Raw genomic sequence first — 26,643 nt, forward strand, 5'->3', positions numbered from 1 at the left:
CTAGTGTGGTCTTTATTGTTTAAAATTTTTTGTTGAAATATTCAAAGAATTTTATACTATTGACTTTTATACTAATTTTCAACTATATGACAACTATAAGTTTATTGCAATAAAAATTTCCGGAAATTTTCAACCCTACTATTTACTTAACATAGATTTCCATAAATTATTTTCCCTGAAAGTTAAAGTTTCATCTGACTTTCATTTTTTTTTGGCTACTATTCGAATTTTTTTGCTGTAAATATAAAAACATGTTATTTAATATAAAATTTATTAAACCTATGTAAAGTTTTTTACATTTTTACTATAACACTAAACCCAATTGAAAGTAGAAAATTGCTATTATTAAGTCGGACAAAGCTTTTAGTTGGGTGTAATTTTCTATAGCACTTTATTAAACATCTGTAATTATATTTACAAGTTAAATAAATGTGACCATTTACAAGATTACAACTTTAAAACTTAGTCACGATTGTCCGACTTAGTTAAGTCTAATAAGGTATATATAGGCGAATATCATTTATAACACTGCTACATATTTGTGTATAATATATAACAATAAACCCTGAACAAAAACCTATAAAACTTCTTAACATCAGTGCTTCATCTTTATCGGGTAGCCGATACGCATTAATATAATATAGTTCTATATAGGTAATATGGTATAGTTCTAATAATCAAAATACGAGAACGGTAAAAACTGTTCAAGGGTAAGAATCTTTGTTTCTTATTATTAAAGATTGTTTATCGAGATCGTAGTTGATGCCATCCTGCAGTGTGTTTCTTGCATTTTGGCTGTTTCCGTGTGTTTAGGCTGACATACTCGGGACAAGCGCTACTACAATAAAGAACACTGTCCACAAGCTTATTGAAGCAAAAACGGTGCGCACAAACTCTAGAGAGTTAAAAGTTTGAAAGTAAATTTTAAAAAACCTAATTACTCCATCAGCGTACTATGTTCATCATCCCCATCATTATCACTATCATATTCTGACGTAGCAGACGGAGAAGATGCGTACTCTGTTTTTATAATAGTTTTTTTACTGACTGAAGCTGTAGATGAAGTACTTTTACGTGACGATTTTCGAGTTGATGGACCAGGAGATTCCTTACTGTTCGTTACAGGTGTTGCAAAAGGGGATTTAAGTCCCGGTCTTAAAAATACAACAAAATATTACTAAACCTTATGTGTTGATTTTAAAACGTTTTGATTTATGAAAATTTGTAAGTATAAAGTTAAACTTAGTTATACTATCAAAATCTTAATATAATTATAACATTGGTTCATATATATATATATATATATATATATATATATATATATATATATATATATATATATATATAACATATATAATAAGATTAGTTAACGAGTAAGAAATAATAAAACCCAGAGTGTACCGCGATAATAGAGAAATAAAAAAAACGAAACAAATGAAGCAAGAGCTATATTTATTAAAATTATATGACTTTAGTAATAAAAACTAATAAGTTTCAATTTTTAATTTTACTTTGACAAAATGTTCACCTTTAATGACAATGTTCTCCATTGAAGTCCGCATAACTTGTTTTTAAACAAGAACGTTTCGGAATTCCATTGTTAGGGATCTTTCATAAATTACGCAACATTAAATTTTTTTAAAAAATAAAAAAGATCTTATGCTCTTTTACGCGGCGACTTTCATTAAACCTAATGCTCTATTTTGATTTTTTCTTTAACTTAAGGCTCTGCGAGGGAAAACTTTTGATCTTTTTTGTTTTGTTGATAGTGAAATTTAACGTTGCGTAATTTACGGACAATCCCTAACCAGAATTTTTTGATTGTTTGTATTACAGATGATCTATTAGATTATCTGTGATATACAGATGATGTATTACTTTTTTCAATAAGGCAAAGATTTTGAAAATAAACAGCTTTAACTGTGGTACAGGAGTAGTGCAATGAACTTTAAATAATGCTAGAACAATGGTATAAATTTATGCCAAATGTAAAAAGGCTTTTTCTAGCACTTTTTAAACTTCAAAATTAATTACTTCTGATGTGATACCTCCGTGCTCAAAATTTCAGCAAACTTTTCATCACATTAAAACTTCCTATTGAAATTTGCTCCAGCAATCTGAGAAATCTTGTCCGTGATAATCGCTTTTTTATTAATAAGATTTAATGACCATTAGAGATCGTACTTTTTGAGGATCATTTTTCTTTAGTACAAACACTAAAAAGAAGATCTTCAAAAGCAAAAATTAATTTTTTTTGTTGTTGCTTGAAATGTAAGATCTGTTATAATAAAGTTATTATTTGCAAAAATAGAAAACTAATTGTTCAAAAACTTAATTTTTTCATTTCAAAGAGAGTTGTTATATTATTTCCTGTCGCATTTTAATGTAATATAATCATTAGGATTATGACTTTTTTTCAACCCCATGCTCCTGTACTGTAGTTTGATAAACATTTACCTAAAAAGCACGAAATGAACTATTATTTGCATATCTTTTGAAAAAAGTTCACCCCGCCATTGAAAAATCGATTTTGACATAAAATCTATACTGTAGTTTGGTGAACTTTTACCTAAAAAGCACGAAATGAACTATAATTTGCATATCTTTTGAAAAAAGTTCACCCCGCTATTGAAAAATTGATTTTATGCGAAAATCGATTTTTCAAAATCGAATTTTATGTCAAAATCGATTTTTCAATGGCGGGGTGAACTTTTTTCAAAAGATATGCAAATAATAGTTCATTTCGTGCTTTTTAGGTAAAAGTCCACCAAACTACAGTACAGGAGCATGGGGTTGAAAAAAAGTCATAACCCTAATAATCATACTATATTAATAAAATAATTCATAATATAAATAATAAAAGCAATAAAATAAACAATTACATTAACAGGATACGACTTTATACCATTTGAACCACCAACTCTAAAACACTGCTGTTGCTGCAATTACTTCAGGGTTTTTAAGAGATTTGGCGGAGGTTAGAATTAAGTGTTGTTAATCCTTGACCACCTTGTCTTTGCCTTAAGGCCGAAAATTAAGTTATTGACTTAATCATAAAACTCTTAGACATGGTCAAATTCACTTTCTTTTTTGAATTCAGAATGTTCATTGATGCTTCATAAATAATTTTATCTGCCATTTTATGTATTTCATATTACATTTTTGTTTTTAGCTTTTCATATATACCTATTTCCAATTATATTTCGACTTCATCAAATTCCGCCCTTAGGTTTAATCTTTTCCTGCAACATAGCCTTGACAAATATCAACATTTGTCCTTGACTTCAGCCTCGAAATTCTTAGCCATGAACTCGCAACATGTGGACTTTAGTGTAGACCTGTTTGCTATATTTGGACTTTAGTGTAGACCTGTTTGCTATATTCGGCCTTGTTAACAACTTTGGTAAAACTATACCAAAAACAGCTCTTTCATATTGCTAGACAAAAAGAAAGTTATATAGAGCTGAAAATAAGGTTATATCAGCGAGTCAGTTAATAATGTGCTCAAATAAAGTTCATAAGTTAAAAAGTAAGATCACTACACTTTGATCAATCATTCATCATTTAACCAAAGATTAAGCCTGCTGAAAATATTGCAAATGAAATGATTTACTGGTTTCTTTGCATTGCATCAAAAATACTTTTAAATTAATTGGTTTTGATTCTTCTACCCAATTTTAGTTGGCACAGTAACAATTGAACTATCTTATTCTTATCCAGACATCAAGATGAAAATGTATTGAAAATTATTGAAAATTTTGAAAAAATATTAACTTGCAGTCAAAATAAAAAGGGAACTTGCTATTAATCAAATTCTGGAAATCAAAAATATTTAAGAAATGGAAAGTCAAGCTCCCTGAACACAGATGCTTCTTAATTTAAACTTGCACGCAGATTCTTTGTAGGTTGATTGTATCATTACATTATAGGGAAAAGTCTATACATTCATGTTGACCTATCAAATGAACATTAAGAATTTAGAAATAATTCTGTGTCTTATAGTATTTAAGGACCTAAAGGCTAAAAAAATCACTTACTTTAACAAAAGTTAAAAAGTACAGGATGCCTTATTTTCAATATTACACTTGATTTTTAATTGACTAGGATATCGCAATTCAACTTGTTTGCTCATGAATCCTGCTCATCATTGCAATTTAGAGCTTTTTGCCTTGCTTATCCTGTACAAGTCCTAATCTTTAACTTTTTCTTGATTTATACCAATGATTTTATTTTTTAGCCTAATCTAATATTTTTTTCCACTTGCAGACTTTCTATCAATAGATTTTTTTATTTTGTTGCAAGGTAACAAAAAATAAATAATTATGCAATTCAAAGTTATGGCAACTGTATATCTAGGCAATTATGGATTTTCCAACTACTAGTGTAAAAAGTTTTTTGCAAACTACCTTTTTCTTTTTATGACATTTTAAAGATATAATGAAATGTAAACTAAACTTTTTAAAACTAAAAAAATCATTAAATGTAAGAATGTTTTTTGTGGGATGTTTTTTTATGATTTCTAGATTATCACAGTACAAACTTGGTGTATTTAACACTAGTTTAAAATTATTGTTTTAAACTAGTTTTAAAATCTCAAGATCATCTTTCTTCAAGTAATTTTTATCAGCATCAATTACAAGAAATCAAAGTAAATAATTCATATCTTTAATTAATTGTATAAACAAGGCAACTTATCATAAATAACAGTTTAACATAGTTGCAAAAAATTAATTAAACAATATACTGACCGGAAACTATCAATAAGAGATATGTTACCATAACTTCCATTTGCCATTTCTAAATTAAAAAAAAAACAACAGTTTATTAATGCTTTTTTGTGCTCTTTCATAGGACACCAAAAAACAAAGTTACTAAAAAAATTTTTAAGCACAAATAAAGCAAAACTGTCATTAGACTTTGTTTAAAAAATAAAGACAAATCTTTGTTTTTAGAAGTACAATTGATGCGAAAATTCATTTATTGTTATTTAATATTAATGTATGCATAATTGAGTATTGTTTCATCTACATCACAGTAAATAAGTAGTCGATGTGATGTATATAAGTTACAACTGCCACAAAGTCTTTGTTTACTTTGTTATCAATGATATAAACTAGTAAACAAGATCCTATGTTAACTTTTAACCCTTTTCCCTGACAAAATCACTTTTATAATTATTCATGTTTAATTTAGTAAGTGCATGCAGGAAAACTATTTATTAAAGAAATCATAAACTTACGATTAACATAAGGTGCTATAGCTTTTGGAACCATACTTTTAGCTGTATTTAAATTCTTCTCACTACATTCCCCTTTATCTAAACCAAATGAGAGTCCCATTCGTTTTAATACTTCTATATCATCACGAATTTCGAAGGCTTCATTAAAATTGAATAAGTACTCAGATCTAAATGAATTATTGAAAGTTATTATTAATATATTACATAATCTCTTTTAACAGTATTATAATTATTCTAAAGAAAATAACTATACATAAAATTCAGTTATTTTCTTTAGATTTGCAACATTGTTATTTTTTCATGTTTAAGTAATATAAGTATATTGCAATTTAAAAAAATTCAAAAATAAAATCTGCTCTTAAAATTTTCATTTTTAAATTCTTTTACATTTTTCTAATTTTTCTCAAATTTGAACTTTTTATGTATTTATGCGACCGTAACCAAAACTTTTTAAATGACAAATTCATGCATAAAAGCCCTATAAATCGGATTAAAATCTGAGATTAAAAAATTCATAGACTTATGTCCTGAAATTAAATATGTTTTGAAGTATCAGATTTACAAGAGCAGAAAAGGTTTTTTATAAAAAGGAAGTTAGAAGTATAGATAACAACTTTAATAAATAAACTCGAAAAAACCAAATAAATAGGAAATTTATATTTTTAAATAATACTTAACATAACTTAACATATTTTTATTTTAAAAAAAAAAAAAAAAAAAAAAAAAAAAATTAAAATTAAAGCACTAATTAAGAAAGTCATTATTTAAAAACTTAAATATTTAACTTAATTACTTGTCGCTAGAGATACTGCAGTCTATGGTAGTTTTCTTGCTTGTATTTACAATTATAAACGGCAAATGAATGCATGCGTTAGGTTGTGGTGGACCATTTAACTTTTCTAAACGTTTATTTCGTTCAACAAGATTTTTAAAAGCTATTTGCTATATAAATAAAAATAATGTTAAAGTAAAAACAATATTACAGAAAACGAAACAAATAATTTTAAATTCTTTAAAAATCTGCAGTAATGTGTTTTATTAAATAACCTGAACTATTAATTCTTTTAACTGTTGCTGTTTCTGTTTGATTCTTTCAATACGCTCACGTTTTTGGTCCTTTAAAACAATTTTTTTTAAATTACAATATATATATATATATATACATATATATATACACACACACACTCAATTCTCTTTTTATGCGGTAGATGCGTTCCAGGACAATCCGCACAAAAAAAGACATACATTTATATGTAAAACTGTGGATACATTCTATTCGCTCAAAAAATCGCATAAAACCTAAATAATGACTTAAAACACAGCCAAAGTCGCATAAAAAAATTATGAAAATTCATGGAAAATTTTTTAAATTATTGGATAACATCAAATTTTTTCTTTCATATTTTATTGAAAATAAAAAAAATAAATAACATAAACAAAACTTAATATTTCATTGAAAACATAAATAACATAAGAAAACTAAATTTGAAATCATATCAGAAAATTGTACATAGTAAAATAAAACAAATTATCAATTACGCACTAAGAGTTAAAAAAAATTAATTGATAAAAAAATTTTTCTGTTTCACTACATTATTTCAAAATCGCATAATAAAAAACCGCATAAAAAGAGAATTGAGTGTGTGTGTGTGTATATATATATATATATATATATATATATATATATATATATATATATATATAATATATATATAATATATATATATAATATATATATATATATATATAATATATGTAACACACACACGTCTCCATCTGAAACAAGATACTGATAAAATTTAAAAAAATTCAACATAGACAAACTAAACTCACACCATTTCTTAAAAAACACCGAACAAAAAACAACTAAAAATGGTGAATTTGACTAAATTACAAGAACATAGGCTGCAGAATTTAACCCAGCAAAACAAATTTTAACACAATCATGATATTGTTAATGTGATTCAAAATAAATGTTAAAACCAAATATGGTCTCAAACTACGTCAGCACAATTAAACTTTAAATAAATCTTGTAAAAGCAAATAAAGAAACTTTTTCTCCAACAGAGCAATGTGAAAACTTTAGATATGTCAAGAGCAATAGTCCTTGCCACCTTTATCTAATGCAGAATAGATTTTTTCAGTCATATTATCCATTGTGTATGTGTTTGTGTGTATGTGTCTATGTATGTATGTATGTATGTATGTATGTATGTATGTATGTATGTATGTATGTATGTATGTATGTATGTATGTATGTATGTATGCATGTATGTATGCATTTATATATATGTATATATATATATATATATATATATATATATAAATATATATATACACACACACACACACACACACACACACACACACACACACACACACACACACACATATATATATATATATATATATAGAACCCTTAGATGTTGTCCGAAAGTTTTTTCCATATTTTGTTGACAAAAAGTAAAAATTAAAATGCAAGACCGGAATTTTTTTTTTTTAATAATGATAGACTGCCTGCCCCAACCAAACCCTCAGTCGATGTAGCAGCACTCCCTTGCGGGTCAGGCTATTTGTCAGTCGATGTAGCAGCACTCCCTTGCGAGTCAGGCTATTTGTCAGTCGATGTAGCAGCACCCCCTTGCGAGTCAGGCTATTTGTCAGTCGATGTAGCAGCACTCCCTTGCGTGTCAGGCTATAAGATAGTCGATGTAGCAACACTCAGCGCATGATTTACAGTAAAAAAAATAAAAATAAAAACATTTTATTAAAAAAAATAAAAATAAAAACATTTTATTAAAAAAAATAAAAATAAAAACATTTTATTAAAAAAAATAAAAATAAAAACATTGTTTATATTGTTAAAAACATTCAGAATGTTTTTAAAAACATTCTGGTCAATTAAATTTGCGTTTTTGTGGTTTTTTTATATAACAATTAATTTGTAATTAAATTAATGGTTTTGACTTTCGTCCAACACAAAAATGTTGGACGAAAGTCAAAAGTAATTAAAAGTGACGTATGTGTTGGCGTAAGAATCACTTTTTTCCTTCCGCTCTTCCCAAAGCCAACAAACTATAGATCTATATATATATATATATATATATATATATATATATATATATATATATATATATATATATATATATATATATTTATATATATATATACACATATATACAGTAGAGTCCAAAAGTAATTAGACAAACACCTTTGTAATATTTTCTCATTAAGTTAACATTTTAAAATGAAATTTTTGTAAAACTATGTATATAACAAACATATATGCATACATATATATATATATATATATATTATATATATATATATATATATTATATATATATATATATATATTATATATATATATATTATATATATATATATATATTATATATATATATTTATATATATATATATATATATATTATATATATATATTATATATATATATTATATATATATATATATATTTATATATATATATATATATATATATATATGTATATATATATATATATATATATATGTATATATATATATATATATAAATATATATATATATAAATATATATATATATATAAATATATATATATATATAAATATATATATATAATATATATATATTCGTCAAGGTTCGTGTTTTGGAGTTATAGAGTTGAGAGAGGGTTATAACCACAATTAAGTAGCCTCCTCATCTGTAGTGGCCTTCTGGGCCTTGGGGAGGTGAAATAACAAAAAAAAAAAAAAAAAAAAATATATATATATATATATATATATATATATATATAAATATATATATATAATATATATATATAATATATATATATATATAATATATATATATATATATGTATACATATATGTTTGTTATATACATAGTTTTACAAAAATTTTTAGTAAAATTTTTATTAAGATTAAATTTTACAAAAAATGTATGTATACCTCTAAATGCTTACACTCTTGAGCAGAATTGGTAGGCAAACCAACCCATTTAATTTCTTTCTTTTCTTTAGAAATAATGTTCATGGCCATTAACACGTTGAGCGCATCATAAACTCTTCGACGAATATTCTTCTGATCATACGTCTAAATTATATTATTTTTTTAATTGTTAATTAAACATAAAAGCAATTAAAGGTATCACACATTTATAAAACTTATTTTAGTAAACTTTTAGAAAAGAAATCATTTTACATTTTAAGTTTTAAAAAAGTTAGCATTTTTTTTATGTTTTAGGATGTAGAAAAAAAAATAATTAAATTTTATAAAAATGATCTATCTAAGGAGGGGCAGGTATTTGGAAAAAATAGTTTTAAAAGTTTTTCATAGTTTTCTTTTTATAAATGTAAACTTATTTAGTCAATGAAATTAAAAATTAAATAAAAAATATTTACATAAAGTATAAGATATAAAAACAAAACTTTAATTTTAATGGGTTTTTTAATGGCTAACTATTTTTATCTAAACTTATATTCATCAACAAATTTTAAATTTTATGCAACAATTTGAGGAGGCTGTAAACTTTGCAGGGTCATAAAAACTGAACACTATGAGATTATTGCACGAAACTTGATATTTGTTGATGAATATAAATTTAGATAATTATAGTAAAGAAAATATTTTATAAACTCATTGCTCCCACATTATTAAGGGCGTGGTGAGCTCAAAAGTTAGGGTTTTTGTTGTTCCCAAGCTCCAATCACTGCAATTTTTTGTAAAACATTTTTATTCGACATAACATACAAAAGTTTGAAGTTGGCACAATGTCTGTAAGTGTCAAAACTCAATTATCTAAAAATCTAGTGTACACTCCATATACATATATATATATATATATATATATATATATATATATATATATATATATATATATATATATATATATATATATATATATATATATATATATATATATATATATATATATATATAGCGGATCAAATTTGATCAGCCAGAATTGATATCTGTTTGCGCATTTCAAAATAATATGCTAAAACAGCTGCACGGAGAAGCAAAAAGATTTATTAGGAGTTAAATACAAAACATAAAAATATTGTATTTTATTAAAAGATTATTCTTAAATATTAATTTTTTTTTAAATGAGTATTTTTTGTGTATTTTTTTTGGCCATATTGTGTAACAATATGGTCCTATAGAATATTGCGCAAAGTAAAGTGTTACGATTACAAAATTTAGTTAAAAATTACAATTAAAAAAAAAAAAAAATTGATTGTCTACTTCTTAATATTTTTCATTTCAGCCCGTCAGTGTTGATCGGCAACCTTTAAACTATTTCCAACCTTTAAACTATTTCCAGTTATTTCAAGCAATCTTTAAACTATTTCTAGCACTGAAATGTCTTTAAAACGAAGGAGAAAGTTTAACTTCAATTCATATCTTTATTTTTTTTGGTGTTGCTTATTTATATTATTAATTCTAGATGTGTGATGTTCTTTCTCTGTAACTAGGTTTAAAATTTTAGATCATTTGTAATTATGTACTTTATACATGTTGTAACTGTTTACATTATTTGATGCTAGAAATACAAATGTAGAGGCTTACTATGCAATTAGACATTAGAAATTTGTTGATCAATCAAGTTAAAGCTGAACTTTATCCATACTTTTACAGATGTCAGTTAATATTTATGTAAAAACAAATATACGTAATTTCTATTTTTAGTACAATATACAACAAACATCCTCTAAGAGAAGCTTTTACTGTATTTTTTTGTTTAACTCTTATTTAATGTACATATATTCACATATGGTTAATTATTGAAAAAAGGCAATTCTTTAAAAAAGCCTGTTAAAAAGAAAATATTAAAAAAAATTAATAATAATAAAAAAAAAAAACATTTAAATACTGTTTATTTCAAATTATGAAATAAAAAACTTATGTTTATTTAATTATGAACTCTGCAAAATATAAAAATCTTCAAATATCTGTTGATTTTAACAACTTTAAACAAAACAATCTATTATACCTGATCAATGTTTGAAAGAAGATTACGTGACGATTGTTCACTGAACTCTTGAACCAACTCATCTGCAACCTATAAAATAATTTATCTTATTGCACATCATCACAAAAAAAAAAAAAAACATTTAAAATGATTAATAACATAAATATAATAACTTTTATAAATAACATAAATAACTTTTGGTTATTTAAAAATTTTAAACCGAATAATAAAGTTAAAATTAAAAAAAAAATTCAAATCCAAAATAAAAATAAAACTCAAATAAAATTCAAATTCAAAATAAAAATACTTGTCAGTTTTTAAGAAAAATTACAATGACAGAATTCAAAGGTCATTGAGATCACAAGAATTAAAAAAAACTGATGGAGTTGTATTTTATTTTGAAAGTTTTAAAGTTTGAGTTTTCAAACTTATTAAATGCAAAACAGTTTACCATGTTGGTATGAACACACATAATATGCATTATTCAATCATGTTACATCATAAATACAACTTTATGAACACAAGTTATATGTATTTTTCCAAATTACATTAGGAATCTGAATCGAAGTAGGTTTATTTTTTTAAATTTAAAAAAAATCTTATCATTTTATTTTAAAATAAAAACTTTTGACAAATATTTTCAAGACAATTTAAATAAACATACTTCATTATAAGATGTAATTCCTTTCTTCTGCACCTTTTCACATACTTTCATTGAAAAATGTCGTAGACCTTTACCACCTTTTTCCACTCCACAACGATTTGGTATACGACGTCGCTTACTAAATAAATATACAGCATGAATGTTAAAAAAAATTTGTCAAATTAACACAAAGCAATATAAAATATAACCTTTCAAATTGGTCATCTGCTTCATCATTCGGTCTTTTTTTATTTTGAGAAGGTGACATTCTAAAAATAATGATTAAATTAAAAAAACAATAAACAAAACAATATATAAGACATTGAAAGAACATTAAAAAACAATGACTAAATCAATAGGCAATAATTTGCCGACCTCAATCTGCTAGAGGTCAACATCAGACCAGCAAAAGAAAATTTGATAAAAAGGTCTTACCATAGAACATAGAATCGAGGTCGGCAATTTTTTGCCAATCTCAAACACTTTTAGGTCAGCAATTAGGTCAGCATTGCTGAATGCCGACCCTAATTCCGAGGGTTGTATGTATGTATGTGTGTATGTATGTATGTATGTATATATATAAATACACCAGGGGGTTAGCCAGCCTAATGGCATTGTGTATCCCAATGGGTTAAGAATTATCAAACCTCAATGACTTTTCTTTTTGTGAAGTAATAGAACAATATCAATAAAAATTCCCAATATTTTATAGAACAACAAAAATAAATATTTCAAATATCACAAACTCCTAATATCCGGAAAACAACGTAAATAAATATATTCCTGGCGGCTAATACCACGTGTGTGTGTGTGTGTGTGTGTATATATATATTTATATTTATACACGCACACACTGACCTCTATACACACATAGAGGTCAGCATCAGGTTGGTAAAAAAAAAACACAATACAAATTGAAATTGAAATGAGGTCAGCAATTTTTTGCCGACCTCTAACACTTTGAGGTCAGGAGTTAGGTTGGCATTGCTGAATGCCGACCCTAATTCTGAGGGCTATATATATATATATATATATATATATATATATATATATATATATATATATATATATCAGGCCCATAGCAACCAGGTGGGCAGCAGGGGCATTTGCCCACTCCCCCAACAATTTTTCAAATATACAATTTTTAAAAAATTGACTGAAAAAATGACTTATAAAAAAAAAAAAGGTTCTTGAAACTATTTCAGGGTAGTACTGCCCCCCCCCCATATAATTTTTGTTCTTACGATCCTATATATATATATACAGTTATGGCCATTGAAATCCGACCACCAGTATCATTTTACTTAAAACTAGTTTAATGTAGTAATAAACAATTGTATTATAGCAATAAAAGAATAACAGTAACAATTAATGATTATAATGTAACATATCGTACATATTCAATGTTTTTAATATTTAGTGGCACCACCATGTGCTTTTAAGACTGCATTAATGCGATCTGGCATTGAATCCACGAGAGCCTGACAATATTCTGGCGTTATTTCAGTAATCCAAGCTTGACGAATTTTGTGCGCTAGATCGTCCAGTGATGTAGGATTAGTTCTGGATACTGTTGACTTTAACTTGACCCAGCAATTTTCGATTGGGTTCAAGTCTGGGGATGATCCCGGCCAAGGACCCAGAACCTGAACGTTGTGATCCTCTAACCAAGATTTTACAAGATGAGATTGGTGACACGGTGCACCATCATGCTGGAATATTTTGCAACGACGAATTTCCATCAAATTTGGAACCTTTTCTTGAAGGATTTTTAGATATTGTTGGGAGTTAACAGTCTGTCCCTTCTGCATTAAATAAATACCACATCGACCAGATGAAGCTATTGTGCCCCACACCATAACTGAAGGACATTGCTTGACAGCTGGTACGGTATACCTTGCATTAAAACGCTGATTAGGTGGGCGACGAACTAATGACTTATGCGGAGCGAATTGCTTTATTTGTGTCTCGTCGCTAAACATTACCTGGCGCCATTTGGTTATTGACCAGTGTCTGTGAGCTCTACAAAATGCAATCCTATCACGGATGTTCTTTAAAGACAGTCGCGGTTTGAGGGCTGGACGACGAGAACGTAGACCTGCATCTTTCAATAAACGTCTTCTAATTGTTCGAGTGCTGACTGTAACGTCATTAGGTAGATCTGCCCTGTTTTGTGTGCTGGATATTTTCTGGGCGCAGTGGATCCCGTGTCTTTGATTAGTTGTATAATATCATGAACAGTAGATTTTGGCATTTGCAATTTTGCTGATATCTGACGCTCACTTGCACCATCCTCCCATAAAAGTTTAATATTAGCACGAAGACCTTCCTTCGTAGTCATAATTAAATTGTGACAGTTAAATGATAATCCATACCCTACAATGAGATATATAGCTTAATAAATTTTACAGTGCAATAAAATAAACGCTAATGTGATTGGCTAAAAGCTAATTAACTAATCATTGATGTCAGGGAAGAAAATAAATTGATTATTCGCATGCATAGACTCTTTTTCTTTATATTCAGCAGTGGTCGGATTTCAATGGCCATAACTGTGTGTATATATATATATATAAAACTTAAATTGCTTGCTTAGATGAGCACTCTGACATCACACTGAAATAGCCTGCTGCCAGGGGTACATACATCAACTGACAAATAGCCTGGCTCGCAGCAGAGTGCTGCTACATCAACTGAGAGTTTGGCATGGGGCAGCAATCTTTTCTTTCACTATTCTTCATTTTTTTCTTCTTTTTCTAAAAACGCGGTATGCTAAAAAGATAAGCAAAAATAGTGAGCAAATGCTCATCTAAACAAGCTATAAAAGATGTGGTTAAAAATAGTCAACATTGAATAATAAGGTCCAAAAAAAAGTTAAAGTTAGGCAATGAAATTGCCTAACTTTAACTTTTATATAACTTAAAAATAATAGATAATAATGATGACACAATACAGAACGCATTTAGAACATTAGAGATCAACGATTAAAACAATATAGAACACATCTTTATGACAATATAACTCAATAAATAAAATTACCCTGGCCACGAATAGCTTGGAATCACAGGATGTGGAGACAAAACTGAGGGATTTGGAGGAAATGCAAACTTTGGAGGTGTACTTTGAACATTCTAATAAACAAAGTTGTTTTTTGAAATAAAAAAAATATATATATCAACACTAAGGTACTTTGTTATAAATTTTAATAAATTTGGTGTAAAAGTTAATAAGATAAAATCTTAACTTTTACACCAAAAGTAAAAATATTGCTAAAAACAAAAAAGTAAAAATATTGCTAAAAACAAACCAAAAATAACAATACAATATATGGTAAAACTATAAAAACAAACTTGGAATATAAAAAATATCCAGTTAAAACAAAAAATTTTTATAAACTATTTCATTGGTATAATTTTATAATTACTTTTTTTAAACTCTTTCAAATTTTTTTTGTAGTTATTTTATAATTATTTCATAGGCAAGAGAGATCTGGGCAAGAGAACAAACAAATTATTCAGACAAGTGAGATTTGGACAAGAGAAAAAATTATTCACCTAGTAAGATAAGACAATAATAACATTATTTCAGGAATTTCTTCCAAAGCATTAAAATATTCTTTTAACCTTTGCAGTTAAGATAACTATGGCATCAAAACATTTTTTATTTCACCAATAAAAAAATGTAGGGTATTTATTATTAGGACAGTCTTAAAGTTCAAACTAGTTCTTTCTAACTTTACTCCAATCTACAAAAGCATTTTTTTAACAGGTTGGCCACTCAAATTTGAAAATGAAATTCCATGACTTTTCATAAATTTTCATGATAAATTAGCATAATTATTTATAGATAATTATTCTATAAATAATTATAATATATAATATATAAATAAATATAAGGTAAAATATCCATTGATAAGCCATTGCCACTCAGTTACTAAAAAACACGCAGACCAAAAATCATGTCTATATAAACTAATTGCTAGAAAGCTCCTAGAAATTTGCACATTAAATAGAATATAATGGCTAAAATAACTTTACTTTCAACATTTCAGCTTTCTGAATAAAAATTACTATAAAATGTTTTTTTGTGCAAAAATTATTAATATCAATCTTTTGTTTGAATGGTTAAAATAATGCAGCTAAAAATTTTGAACAAAATATCTAAGAAAAAGGTAAACTGCTTCAAATGTAATAAAAATAATATTTTCAAAATATGAAAATGAATTAAAAAATATTTAAAATGAATTGAAACCTAAATATTTTGAAAACGTTATGAATTAAAAAATACTTAAAATGAATTAAAACCTAAATTAACTCTCTAATTTTACAATAACATTTTTCTAATTTGTTTTATGTCATTAAAATATTTAGTTTTTATTACTGTGAATTTATGTTCATTATTTCTAACTAAATCTATAAGAAAAAAAAAAAAAAAAATCAAAGAACCCAAACTTATCTTCAAGAAAAAAGAAAAAAAAGTTATGAAGTTTTTTGTTAATATCTTGATAAATAATTTGTTTGGGAAAGTTTAATTAACATGAAACTTATTTTTTAAGGATTATTTATTAAATGAACACAACTTGTCTTGGCACTTGGGGATCACTTTAAGGTGCTTCCAGATGTCCTTATTGTCTTTTCACAGAGCACCGTGGATGAGCATTTAACTAGGAAGTACACTTCACACTTCCTTAGCAATGTTGCTTTTTGAGCTAAAGCAGGCATCAAACCTCTGACCTATGAGCCATAACACTAGCCACTGTGCCATGTGTAATGCCAATAAAGATCTTAAGGAAAGATATAAAGAAGTATTCGCTGTTGTAACAGATAAAATAAAATGAAAAGATGAGGGATTTAATCAAAGAAACAAATCTAAAAACAACTTTATTTGAATCTTTTAAAAAAGGAAGTAATACACCCAGGTGTCATCAAACACATGGTTAAAGTGGAAAATTTTTTTGCAATATGCATCAGACACATGTAAATATTATGTTGTATTTGTGGTATATCAACTTCAAGTATAAAAAATATATATAAGTTTAAGATTAACTATTAAATTTCTCTTTTAAGTTTCGTGAGAAAGGAGGGCTCATGCTTTAGCTACCAAAATGATTTTAGATAATCATACCTATCAAAATCAGAAAAATTATTGAAAATCGAGCAATATTTATAAAAGCTAACAGTCTCCAAACCCAACTTAAAATATTTGGTGTTGTTTTAGAATAAGTATTTCAAGTTTTTTAACTAAAGTTTTTATTACAAAATAAGAATAATAATAGATAAGGCATAAAAAAATAAATAAAATCATTATTTTCATTAAATTCATTCAATAAATTCATTTCATTAAATTAATTTAAATTCATTAAATAAATAAAAAACAAAATATTTTCTAGATGCAAAGTGACAGCTGTCACTTATTAGAGTGTGTTGAGTTGTGGCTCTCACTTCTAAACAACCATGAACTAAGTCATTACTACATAGTTATCAAGAAGAGATGTAATTGATGTTATGATGCTGATCCACTACCGTGCATAAATAACCAATTCTCGCTTTTTAGGTAAAATTAAGTTTAAAATTTAAAATCAAAAAAATTGAATTTGATACTAACCAGATTTTTTTTTTCCATAGGTAAAAGCCTGACAATTAAAAATGAAGATGAAGCAGAAGAATGGCTTTACAATCATTATCCTAATTTTGTAGCTGGGTAGATTTTGCTTAAACTAAAGGATTATGATGCGTTTCCTACAAGAATGTTGAGTGATCAAAATATATTACCAATATTATGCAGTAATTTGTGGTCAATCATAAATTAGAGAAATCAGTTCAAAAAAAATTGCCTGAAGAATTTTTGCAAATTTGTTTTGAAACTTCAAACATACCCTGCTAGCTCAGGATCAATAGAAATAATATTTTCTTATATTTTCTTTCATTTAGGAGATGTTAACTCATGGAACAGTTTGAAGATGGAGGTTTTAAAAATTTCCAATATCAATCTATAGGTAATACAAAATCGGTATTTAATTTATAACAATACAATTTATGTACATTAAGTAAAATATTTTATTATTATTTCTTATTTAAAACTTAACTCACACAAGTATTATAAGCTATAAAAAAATCACCAAAATTATATAAATATATAATAAACTAGTGAGCTATAAAAAGTTTCGTTTTATAAAAAAACTTTGAAGATCTGACTTAATTAACTATTGAAGACCTTGATATCAAGTTTCACAGTCTTTGATATTCAAGAATCTTTATCAATCTTTACCAAGAATAAATGAGTCATAATTTCAAGAGTATTTTAAAGAACATGTTCAATTAACATTGCCATATCTAAGTAATAAGCAAAAATATGGTGTTCTATGGATTTACTAGACCAGATAGTTTGCACAATGTAAGGTGGATGTCAATACTATTTTGCTTTTACTGTAGATAAAATACTGTAAATAAGCAAGCTACTCAAAGAAACAGCTTCCACAGGACAACAATATCCAAAGCTGTTGTCTAGTGAAAATTCTATATAGTAAGTTTGGTGAACAAGATATACATATTTTTACTTTTATGGAACATATATGAAAAATATTTTATGGTATATAATTTATACAATAGTTTTTATTAATTAGAAAAAAACAATTTATAAAATTTAAAACAGTTTATATTTCCATGCTTTGACTTCCTTGAGTTTAAAGAAAAGATTTGTGCAAAAAATGATAAATTTAATTGAATTTATTACAACCTAAAAAAAAGGTTTTAAATTACCAAACTTTACTAAACATAGTATTTCAAAAACACCAAAGTTTTCTTTTAGCTTTAAATATTTTTCAGGAGACTATCTCCTTTTATTTTTCATTTTTTTATTTTTCAGGAGACTACCACAATTGTATTTTATTTTACAAACATAGATGCAGCTGGTAGATTTAAAAAGCTGATTAACATTTGGTGGGGTATATCTCATTTAAAGAACATGTCTGAAACAAACAATAGAACTTGCTTCCATTTCAAATGATAAAAAGCCAAATTTATTTGACATTTTATATTAATCAATGAATAGAAAAAATTCAATATTTAACAAACGTAGTAAGTACATCTTGTCTGCTGAAACATCTATTGCCTTAATTACAACACTGAAAGAGACTGCAATTTTTTTCAGAATTTATTTTCAGAAGGTTATGAAACTAGCAGGTTTCAAACCTGCTAAGTTTATACAGATCACAAGCAATATTTACACCTTGGTTGAGCTGTTTGGGGGAATTGCATTAAAAATCTATGAATAGATTAATTATGCAACAATTAAAAATCAATTAATTATGCATTAAGCTTGTGCGAACTGCATATTTACAATAGTGATTGTGAAAACATGTCAATGCAGCAATACCAGTTTTTACTGATTATTTATATTTAAAATCTTGTCTGTAATTAAAAATTGTGCCAACACTTGTGTTACTCTATAAACCAGAACAAAATATACAAAAAAATTAAATATAAACATAATTTATAAGCCAAAGAACAAAAAGCCAGAACAAAGTAAATAAAAAACCATGTAACCTGTTTTTGTTGGATACTTGGCTTCGGTAGTAACATTGGTTGAGAATTTTGCGAAACAACCAAAGGTTTAGTAACCACTAATGGTTTGGTAATATGAGCAACATTTGATGCAGAAGAAATGTTAATTGAAGGCCGGGATGTAATAAAGCTTGTTACAGCACCTAAAATCATAAGCAAAAAAAAAAAAATTATTTTTGCTACATAGATTATACATTATCTTTTCAAAAAGTGAAAGATTTTTTTTTCTATCAGTAGAAATTTTATAGTAAATAATTTGCCACTCTTTCCTTTTTCAATGCAAAATCCTAAAAGTTTAAAAAATATATTTTTCTTTTAACTGGCCTTGTTCAAGTTCAAGTTGCAGGAGTGCAGAAGTGAATATAAAAAGATCTGCCATTAGCATTATGTACAATCATATAGCCAATCACATATAAATAATGGTATTTTTAATATTATAATGGTATTTATAAATAGTAGCATTTGCTGCTGGAATCCTACAATAATTCTACAAAATGATGAAAAATGCTAATAGCAGTTTCAAAAAATCACCAAAACATTTGATATGATTTAAACTATCAAATGTTATTTGTCTTTTTATAACATGTAATGCACAAAATTTCATCTTTGAAATATACCTCTATTTGAAGAAGAATTTCCTACTAAAGTAGAAAGATTTGACACTAAAGCAGCTATTGTTGTTCCTTCAGATAAACTTCTGGTAGCAGATAATGATACTGGCTAAAAAACACATCAATTTTGTTAAAACACGCACACGCAAAATAACTTAACTTTAAAACAAAAACCAAATTACTATCATTACCTAATGTAAAGACAAAATTAATTTTATCAAATACTAAACAAATACCATAGTAAAATAATTAACTAATTTCTATGATTGCATACACAGATCGCTGAAAAAAGAAATACCGTAATACTTAGTAACAATGTCTAATGTAATGTTTTACTTTTATAAATTGTGGAGTGGCATCTGAAGCTTGAATATCCGATTCAACTTTTACTTGAGAGCAAACTAAAATAAAAAATACAATATATATATATATATATATATATGTGTATATATATATATGTGTGTGTGTGTGTGTGTGTGTGTGTGTGTGTGTGTGTGTGTGTGTGTGTGTGTGTGTGTGTGTATATATATATATATAGATATATATATATATATATATATATATATATATCATCATATATACCATCCCAAACCCTCAGTCACTAAAAAACCCTCAGTGTGATGTCAGAGTGCTTATCTAAACAAGCAATTTAAGTTATATATACATATATAAATACTATATATATATACATATATAAATACTATATATATATACATATATAAATACTATATATATATACATATATAAATACTATATATATATACATATATAAATACTATATATATATACATATATAAATACTATATATATATATACATATATAAATACTATATATATATATATATATATATATATATATATATATATATATATATATATATATATATATATATATATATATATATATATATATATATATTAGAGATGGGCCAGAACCACTTAATGTAGAGCCTCCAATTCCGAGTACTCGAAAGAAAATACCGGGTCCGAGTCCTGGTACCTGACACAGAGACTATTTAAAAAAGTTGGAAAACGCCAAAGTATATATATATATATATATATATATATATATATATATATATATATATATATATATATATATATATATATATATATATATATACTTTGGCGTTTAAATATTGCTACAAAACCAAAAAATATAAATATAAAATAGTAGTCTTATCACAAAGCTCTAATACAAGTTTCTTTTTAATAAACAACTATATTTGGATGGGTCATTTCAGAAACATCTTAAGTCATTTTTAGACAAAAATGAGTCAAGCACAATGTCGTATTATCTGAGGGTAGAAACATGTTTCTTTAAAAATTCACATTCAGACTATCAGTCAACGACTTAATAAAATGTTGACTAAGAGATCTGAATATATGTATATACATGTATGTATATGACATGCATGTATGTATATACTCTCATATAACATGATTCTGTGCTTCATCAAGTCATTTTTTCTAAAAATGACCTTAGTTGTTTCTGAGATGATCTGTTCATTTACACTTAAGGTAGCAAATTCAAATTACACAAACTAAAGTGTAAACTCGATGTACATAAATATTCTTACTCCCTCAGGGTTATTAATATTTAAAATTACTTGCGGTATGATGTTGTTAATGCCAAAAACATAAAGAGCTTTTAAATTAAAATTCTATCAACTTTGAAAATACTGTTCCGGGTAACAAATTTTTGTTTTATAATTGTGGTATTATATATAATATATACTTTTTTTTGTAGTTTATCGCTAAATAATCGCTAATATGCGCTAATTAATCAAAAGTTATGTTATGAAAAATAAAAGACTTAAAGTTAAAAAAGTTATATTTATTTTTCATAACATAACTTTTTTTAAATTAAAAGTTATTTTATGAAAAATAAAAGATATATATTTATATAGTAAATATATTATTATCTTTGAATAAATCTTTAAACGATTGTTTACATTAAATATATAAAAAGTCTTACATGTTTATCAGTGATGGACCCAGGGGAGAGGGGGTGGTAGTATACATCCAGTCCCCCCACCCCACCCACAGAATCTGAAAGTCCTAAATAACTTAGAAATGGAAGACCTTTTTTTATTTGGATTACGCAAAGGTAATGCAAAATAAAAAAATATTTCAACATACTCCCCCCCCCTACTCACCGAAAATTCCTGGATCCGTCACTGATGTTTATTGTAAACAATTGTTTACTTTAAAGTATTTAGTAATTGTTTAGTTATTGTAAACCTTTAGTTATTGTAAACAAAAACTGTATTTAAAAGCAATTTACACAACTTAATTAAATCAAATATCAAACTCATTCATTCAAAATTTAATTACTAAAAACTCTCTCGTGAAAAAGTTCTCTCACATAAAAGAAGCTACTCAAATACTTTTTTTCCCTTTCTTTACTTTCGTATTCTCTAATTATTTCATTTTACATTATTGATTTTATATCTATATAAATCAATTTTTTTTTTTTGCTATATATTCTGGTTTCTTTGCAAAAATATATTTTCAAAAATAATTTAAGTGAGACATGTTGAGTAAATAGGACTTCATGGTTATCGACTTAATAACACTCTTAGACTTATATAAAGAAGTTTATAGTTAAATATTTATAAAGTTTATAGTTAAAGTTTAAGCTAAAAGTAATCCTAATAATGATATTTCGACACAATTTAAAGTACAACTAAAATAAATATTTACAGCACTTAAGGTTTATGTTTATTAAAAATTTCTTTTAAGATACCCGATGCCAGATACTGTAACAAAATGGCCAATTCTGGGTCCCCGGTAAAACAGTAAAATTACCAGGTACCCGGCACATCACTAATATATATATATATATATATATATATATATATATATATATATATATATATATATATATATATATATATATATATATATACATACATACAGCCCTCAGAAGCAAGTGATTAGTAATTTAAATTAATTTTTTTAATTTTTACTTTATTTTATGGCATGCATGAGTTTTAATTTAACTTTCAACTTGAAATAAGGTGATCATACCTTCTATACACCAATTTAATAATAAAATAAACTTTGATAATCAATTAATTAAACTAAAAAATACTTGCTGTCATCATCTATCACTACTGACTCTGCTGGCACTATAACTTATAAACAAAAGCTATAACTTCTGCATTTCTCAATCTCTTACTCAGATTACTCAATCTCTTACTCTTGTGACTTGTTTTCCATAAAACCCTAATCATTTACCTTCACTTCTTGATTTGTATCTTGTCTCTGACCCTAGCTTGAGTTCAGTTCCTTCTTTTTTTTCCTTAGGTGGTTCTGCATAGATCACCCAGACCATATTTTAAAAATCTGGAAAATTGTTTAAGTAAGATATTTGGAATGTATTTTCCTCCTAACTTTGCTTTTAGCTGAGTTGTTTCTAATTTTTTTTTTCAAACTTTTCTTAGTTTTGTATGAGTGATGAGTGAAAAAGTTTAAAAAAGAAATATATTACAAAAATATGCACCTACACTTGTATGTATGGAAAATGTTTTGGATATAAAAAAAAACTAAAAGTTGAGAAAAACATCCAGAATTTCGGAAATATCTGGAAAAAGATCCCTGGGTTCTGACCATATAATGACCTCTATAAATCTTTTCTCTCGTACTTCTTGTTCGGACTTACCCTATCATTGCACTACTTACTACTACCCTAAAGCTGACTGGGATTCTTTTCATAATTTTCATCTTGACAGATCTTAGGCTGAAGTCTTTTTTTTTTTTCTCTCCACTGAAGGAATGGAAACTTTTATTCCTTCTTGTCAGTTCCAAGTCAAGCCTCATTCTACTGTATTTTACCTTCTTGTGCAGCTGCTATATCTAATCATAATCATTTTTTCATCTTTTTTAAAAGAATAACACTCTAGAGAACAAGGTATTTATTATTGCAAGAAATTGATGTTAAAAGGTGGTTTCTGATGCTAAGCTCCATTATTCTCAGTTCACTAGATCTCGAATCTCAGAAGGTAGGCTCTAGAGACTTTTGAAAAATCTTCAACAACCTCATTAATAAAGGTAGGTCAAACATTCCATCTCTCATTTATGGTACTGATCTTATTACCTCTCCCAAGGATAAGGGAGAACTATTTGCATAGAACTTTTCTTCTAATTCGACTCTTGAATCTTATGGCCATTCTCTTCTTTCTATTCTAATTAAACAAGTTAGACATTCAAATCACTCCAGCTTCTGCCGCTAAAGTCATATCTCAATTAAACATTTCTACTGGTTGTGGTCTAGGCAACATTACTGTCATAGTTTTACAAAATTGTTCTACAAAACACTTTTTAATGCTTTCTACTCTATTTAATATGTACTTGGCTGCTGCTTAATATTTTCTGGTTTGTGCATTTAGAAATAAATACATACATCTTCTGTATTTCTTCATAGTTTAAGGTCTGGAAGACCCATAAAAAAAATGTTTTTCTCAACATAGTCTTTAAGTCTCATAATATCTTTAGAGCCATAAACACCAAAGACCAAGAATAAGAGTGATTTTGTGATTTTCTAAACTAGACCTTTTTGGGACTACATTTGTGCATGACTACTATGCTTTTTATTAATCTCTGATATATTTTTTATTATCCTAGGATTATTTATTTAGTACTTTAGCATATTTCTTGTTCTTATGTACTTATAAAACATACTTTATACTCTATTATAAATCTTTTAGTTTTTTGAAACATATTTTGTTTAAATAATATAGTATAGAAGTATGACCTTTAATTCATGAATATATTTTGTGTTATGTTTTTTTTTTAATGCATGTATATACCAATGCTTTCTTATTTAACTAGTACCAATCCACACTTTATCCTGGTAAATACTTTAGAAGTAAAAAAAAAAAAGAGGTCATAAAGAACATTCTGGATTTTCAGGTTTAAAATGTAATAAACAATATAAACTAGAAAAAAAGATTTTCACCTTCAAAAAGAAACAAAATACTTAATAGCAAAACAAAAAAAAATATTTAAGATAAAATTTATAGTTAAAAACCTTTTAAATGAAATGCAATATTTTATGTATAAGATGATTGTTATTAAAGTCTAGCATAGGGGAGAGTGGGGCACTATAAAACATTATAAGTGTGTAGGCATCTTAAGAGTTGTGACAACCAATTTCATATGGCAAAACAATTACTACTAGAGCTATGTTTTGAAAAAAATATATATCATTTGACATCATTAGACCTGAGTGGGGTCAAAATTAGTGTTTTTTCATGAGAAAGTAATTTATTAGTTTTATAAATTTTAATGTATCTTATTCAAAGTGTCTATTGGTATGTAAAATTATTTTTAAAACTACAATCCATGGGCTCTTTACTTGATTAAATAAAAGTATTGAAAAAACAAGTTGATACTAAAAATGAAACAATTAAAGCGATCGTTTTCTATAAGGGATAACTTGATACAGTATTTGTGGGAGGGGCCTAAAACTGTAGAATAGTACTCCATTGTCTCATAAACAATTCCAAAAATCATTCTTTTTAACATTTACAGTCAATTTTTAAAAAATTTATGTAAATATAATACAAGATCCAACTTTGATACAAAGGCATTATTTATTAATGCACAAGAATGACATTTAAAACATAAAATTATCAAAAACTAAATACTCTCTCCTATAGAATCAAAAGTTAGAACTGATTTTTAACAGTATCAAATAACTTGGGCACCAATGCATAGAAAATTGGTGAATGACTCATTTTATCCTCTATGATTGAATCAAGAAGTAAACTCTAAAAAGCATAATGCGTTTTAATCTTTTCTTTTCTCTTTTCCATTTTTACCCTTAGCCTTCTGATGAAATGCTATAAATGCTAGGTTTATATACAACTTGGTTTTTATAAAAATTTTATAATAAATTTAAGAAACATTTTAAATAGACACACTAAATTAAGAATCCTTTATATATATAAAATCATATTAACCTTTACAACTTTTAATTTTTTAATTTTCTCTTACTATGTAATGATATGTTTATTTATACAATGTTTGTCTTGTTGTCTTTGTGACAAAAAGTTTAGGTAAAAACAACTGAAAACTATTTTTCAAACCAACTGAAATTTAATTTTAGTAGATTTAAAAATAAAATGTCACACATAGTTTTTCTCTACGAAAAATCAACTTTAATTAGCAAATTTTAGCTTTGCTTTTTGTTGTTGTTTTTTTTAACCATCTCGACATTTTACAAGCTTGATCAAATAATTATTAAAAAAGTTTACCTTCGTGACCAGTGAGAGATGCAGCTCCAAGACTAGCCATAAAAATTAGAGCGCGCTTAACTTCTTCTTAAGCCTAACCGATAATAAACAATCTTTCAAAAAACTTATACCCCAGTTATAAAAAATACCTCTCTATAGTAAAAAAAGCAATTTGATGTTATATTTGTTATTGTAAAAGCTAAACCAAAGACTAATTTTATATTCAAATTAAAATATGGTAATTGTTTTGGAATAGTAGCTCATTTAGAATTTTTTATAAGTTTTTTTTTACTGTTATTTTTTGTGTTCACCAAAGCCATAAATCAGCTTCGCGGCGATCAAAGAAGCCAAATTTCTATTGGTTGCACCGTAAATAG

General features: G+C 26.3%; 1 protein-coding gene across 2 annotated transcripts; it reads right to left on the reverse strand.

The window, feature by feature from the left end:
• Nucleotides 1-361: 361 nt before the first annotated feature.
• Nucleotides 362-26,643, reverse strand: LOC100206033 (transcription factor Dp-1). 2 transcript variants are annotated; one of them, XM_065787926.1, is made up of 15 exons: nt 26,559-26,643; nt 26,288-26,360; nt 20,361-20,425; nt 20,031-20,133; nt 19,396-19,556; nt 14,891-14,982; nt 12,061-12,120; nt 11,873-11,990; nt 11,230-11,298; nt 9,186-9,329; nt 6,287-6,355; nt 6,033-6,181; nt 5,240-5,406; nt 4,749-4,797; nt 362-1,154 (listed from the first exon to the last, which is right to left on the reverse strand). In XM_065787926.1, exons 2-15 carry the CDS (start codon nt 26,325-26,327, stop codon nt 938-940), a joined length of 1,503 nt encoding a protein of 500 aa, XP_065643998.1. In that variant the 5' UTR covers nt 26,328-26,360; nt 26,559-26,643; the 3' UTR covers nt 362-937. The 2 variants fall into 2 exon arrangements, with proteins under 2 accessions (XP_065643998.1, XP_065643997.1); XM_065787925.1 differs by lacking the exon at nt 26,559-26,643 and having other exon boundaries at nt 26,288-26,448.

This window comes from Hydra vulgaris, chromosome 01 (assembly GCF_038396675.1).
Source record: "Hydra vulgaris chromosome 01, alternate assembly HydraT2T_AEP".
Classification (NCBI taxonomy): domain Eukaryota; kingdom Metazoa; phylum Cnidaria; class Hydrozoa; order Anthoathecata; family Hydridae; genus Hydra; species Hydra vulgaris.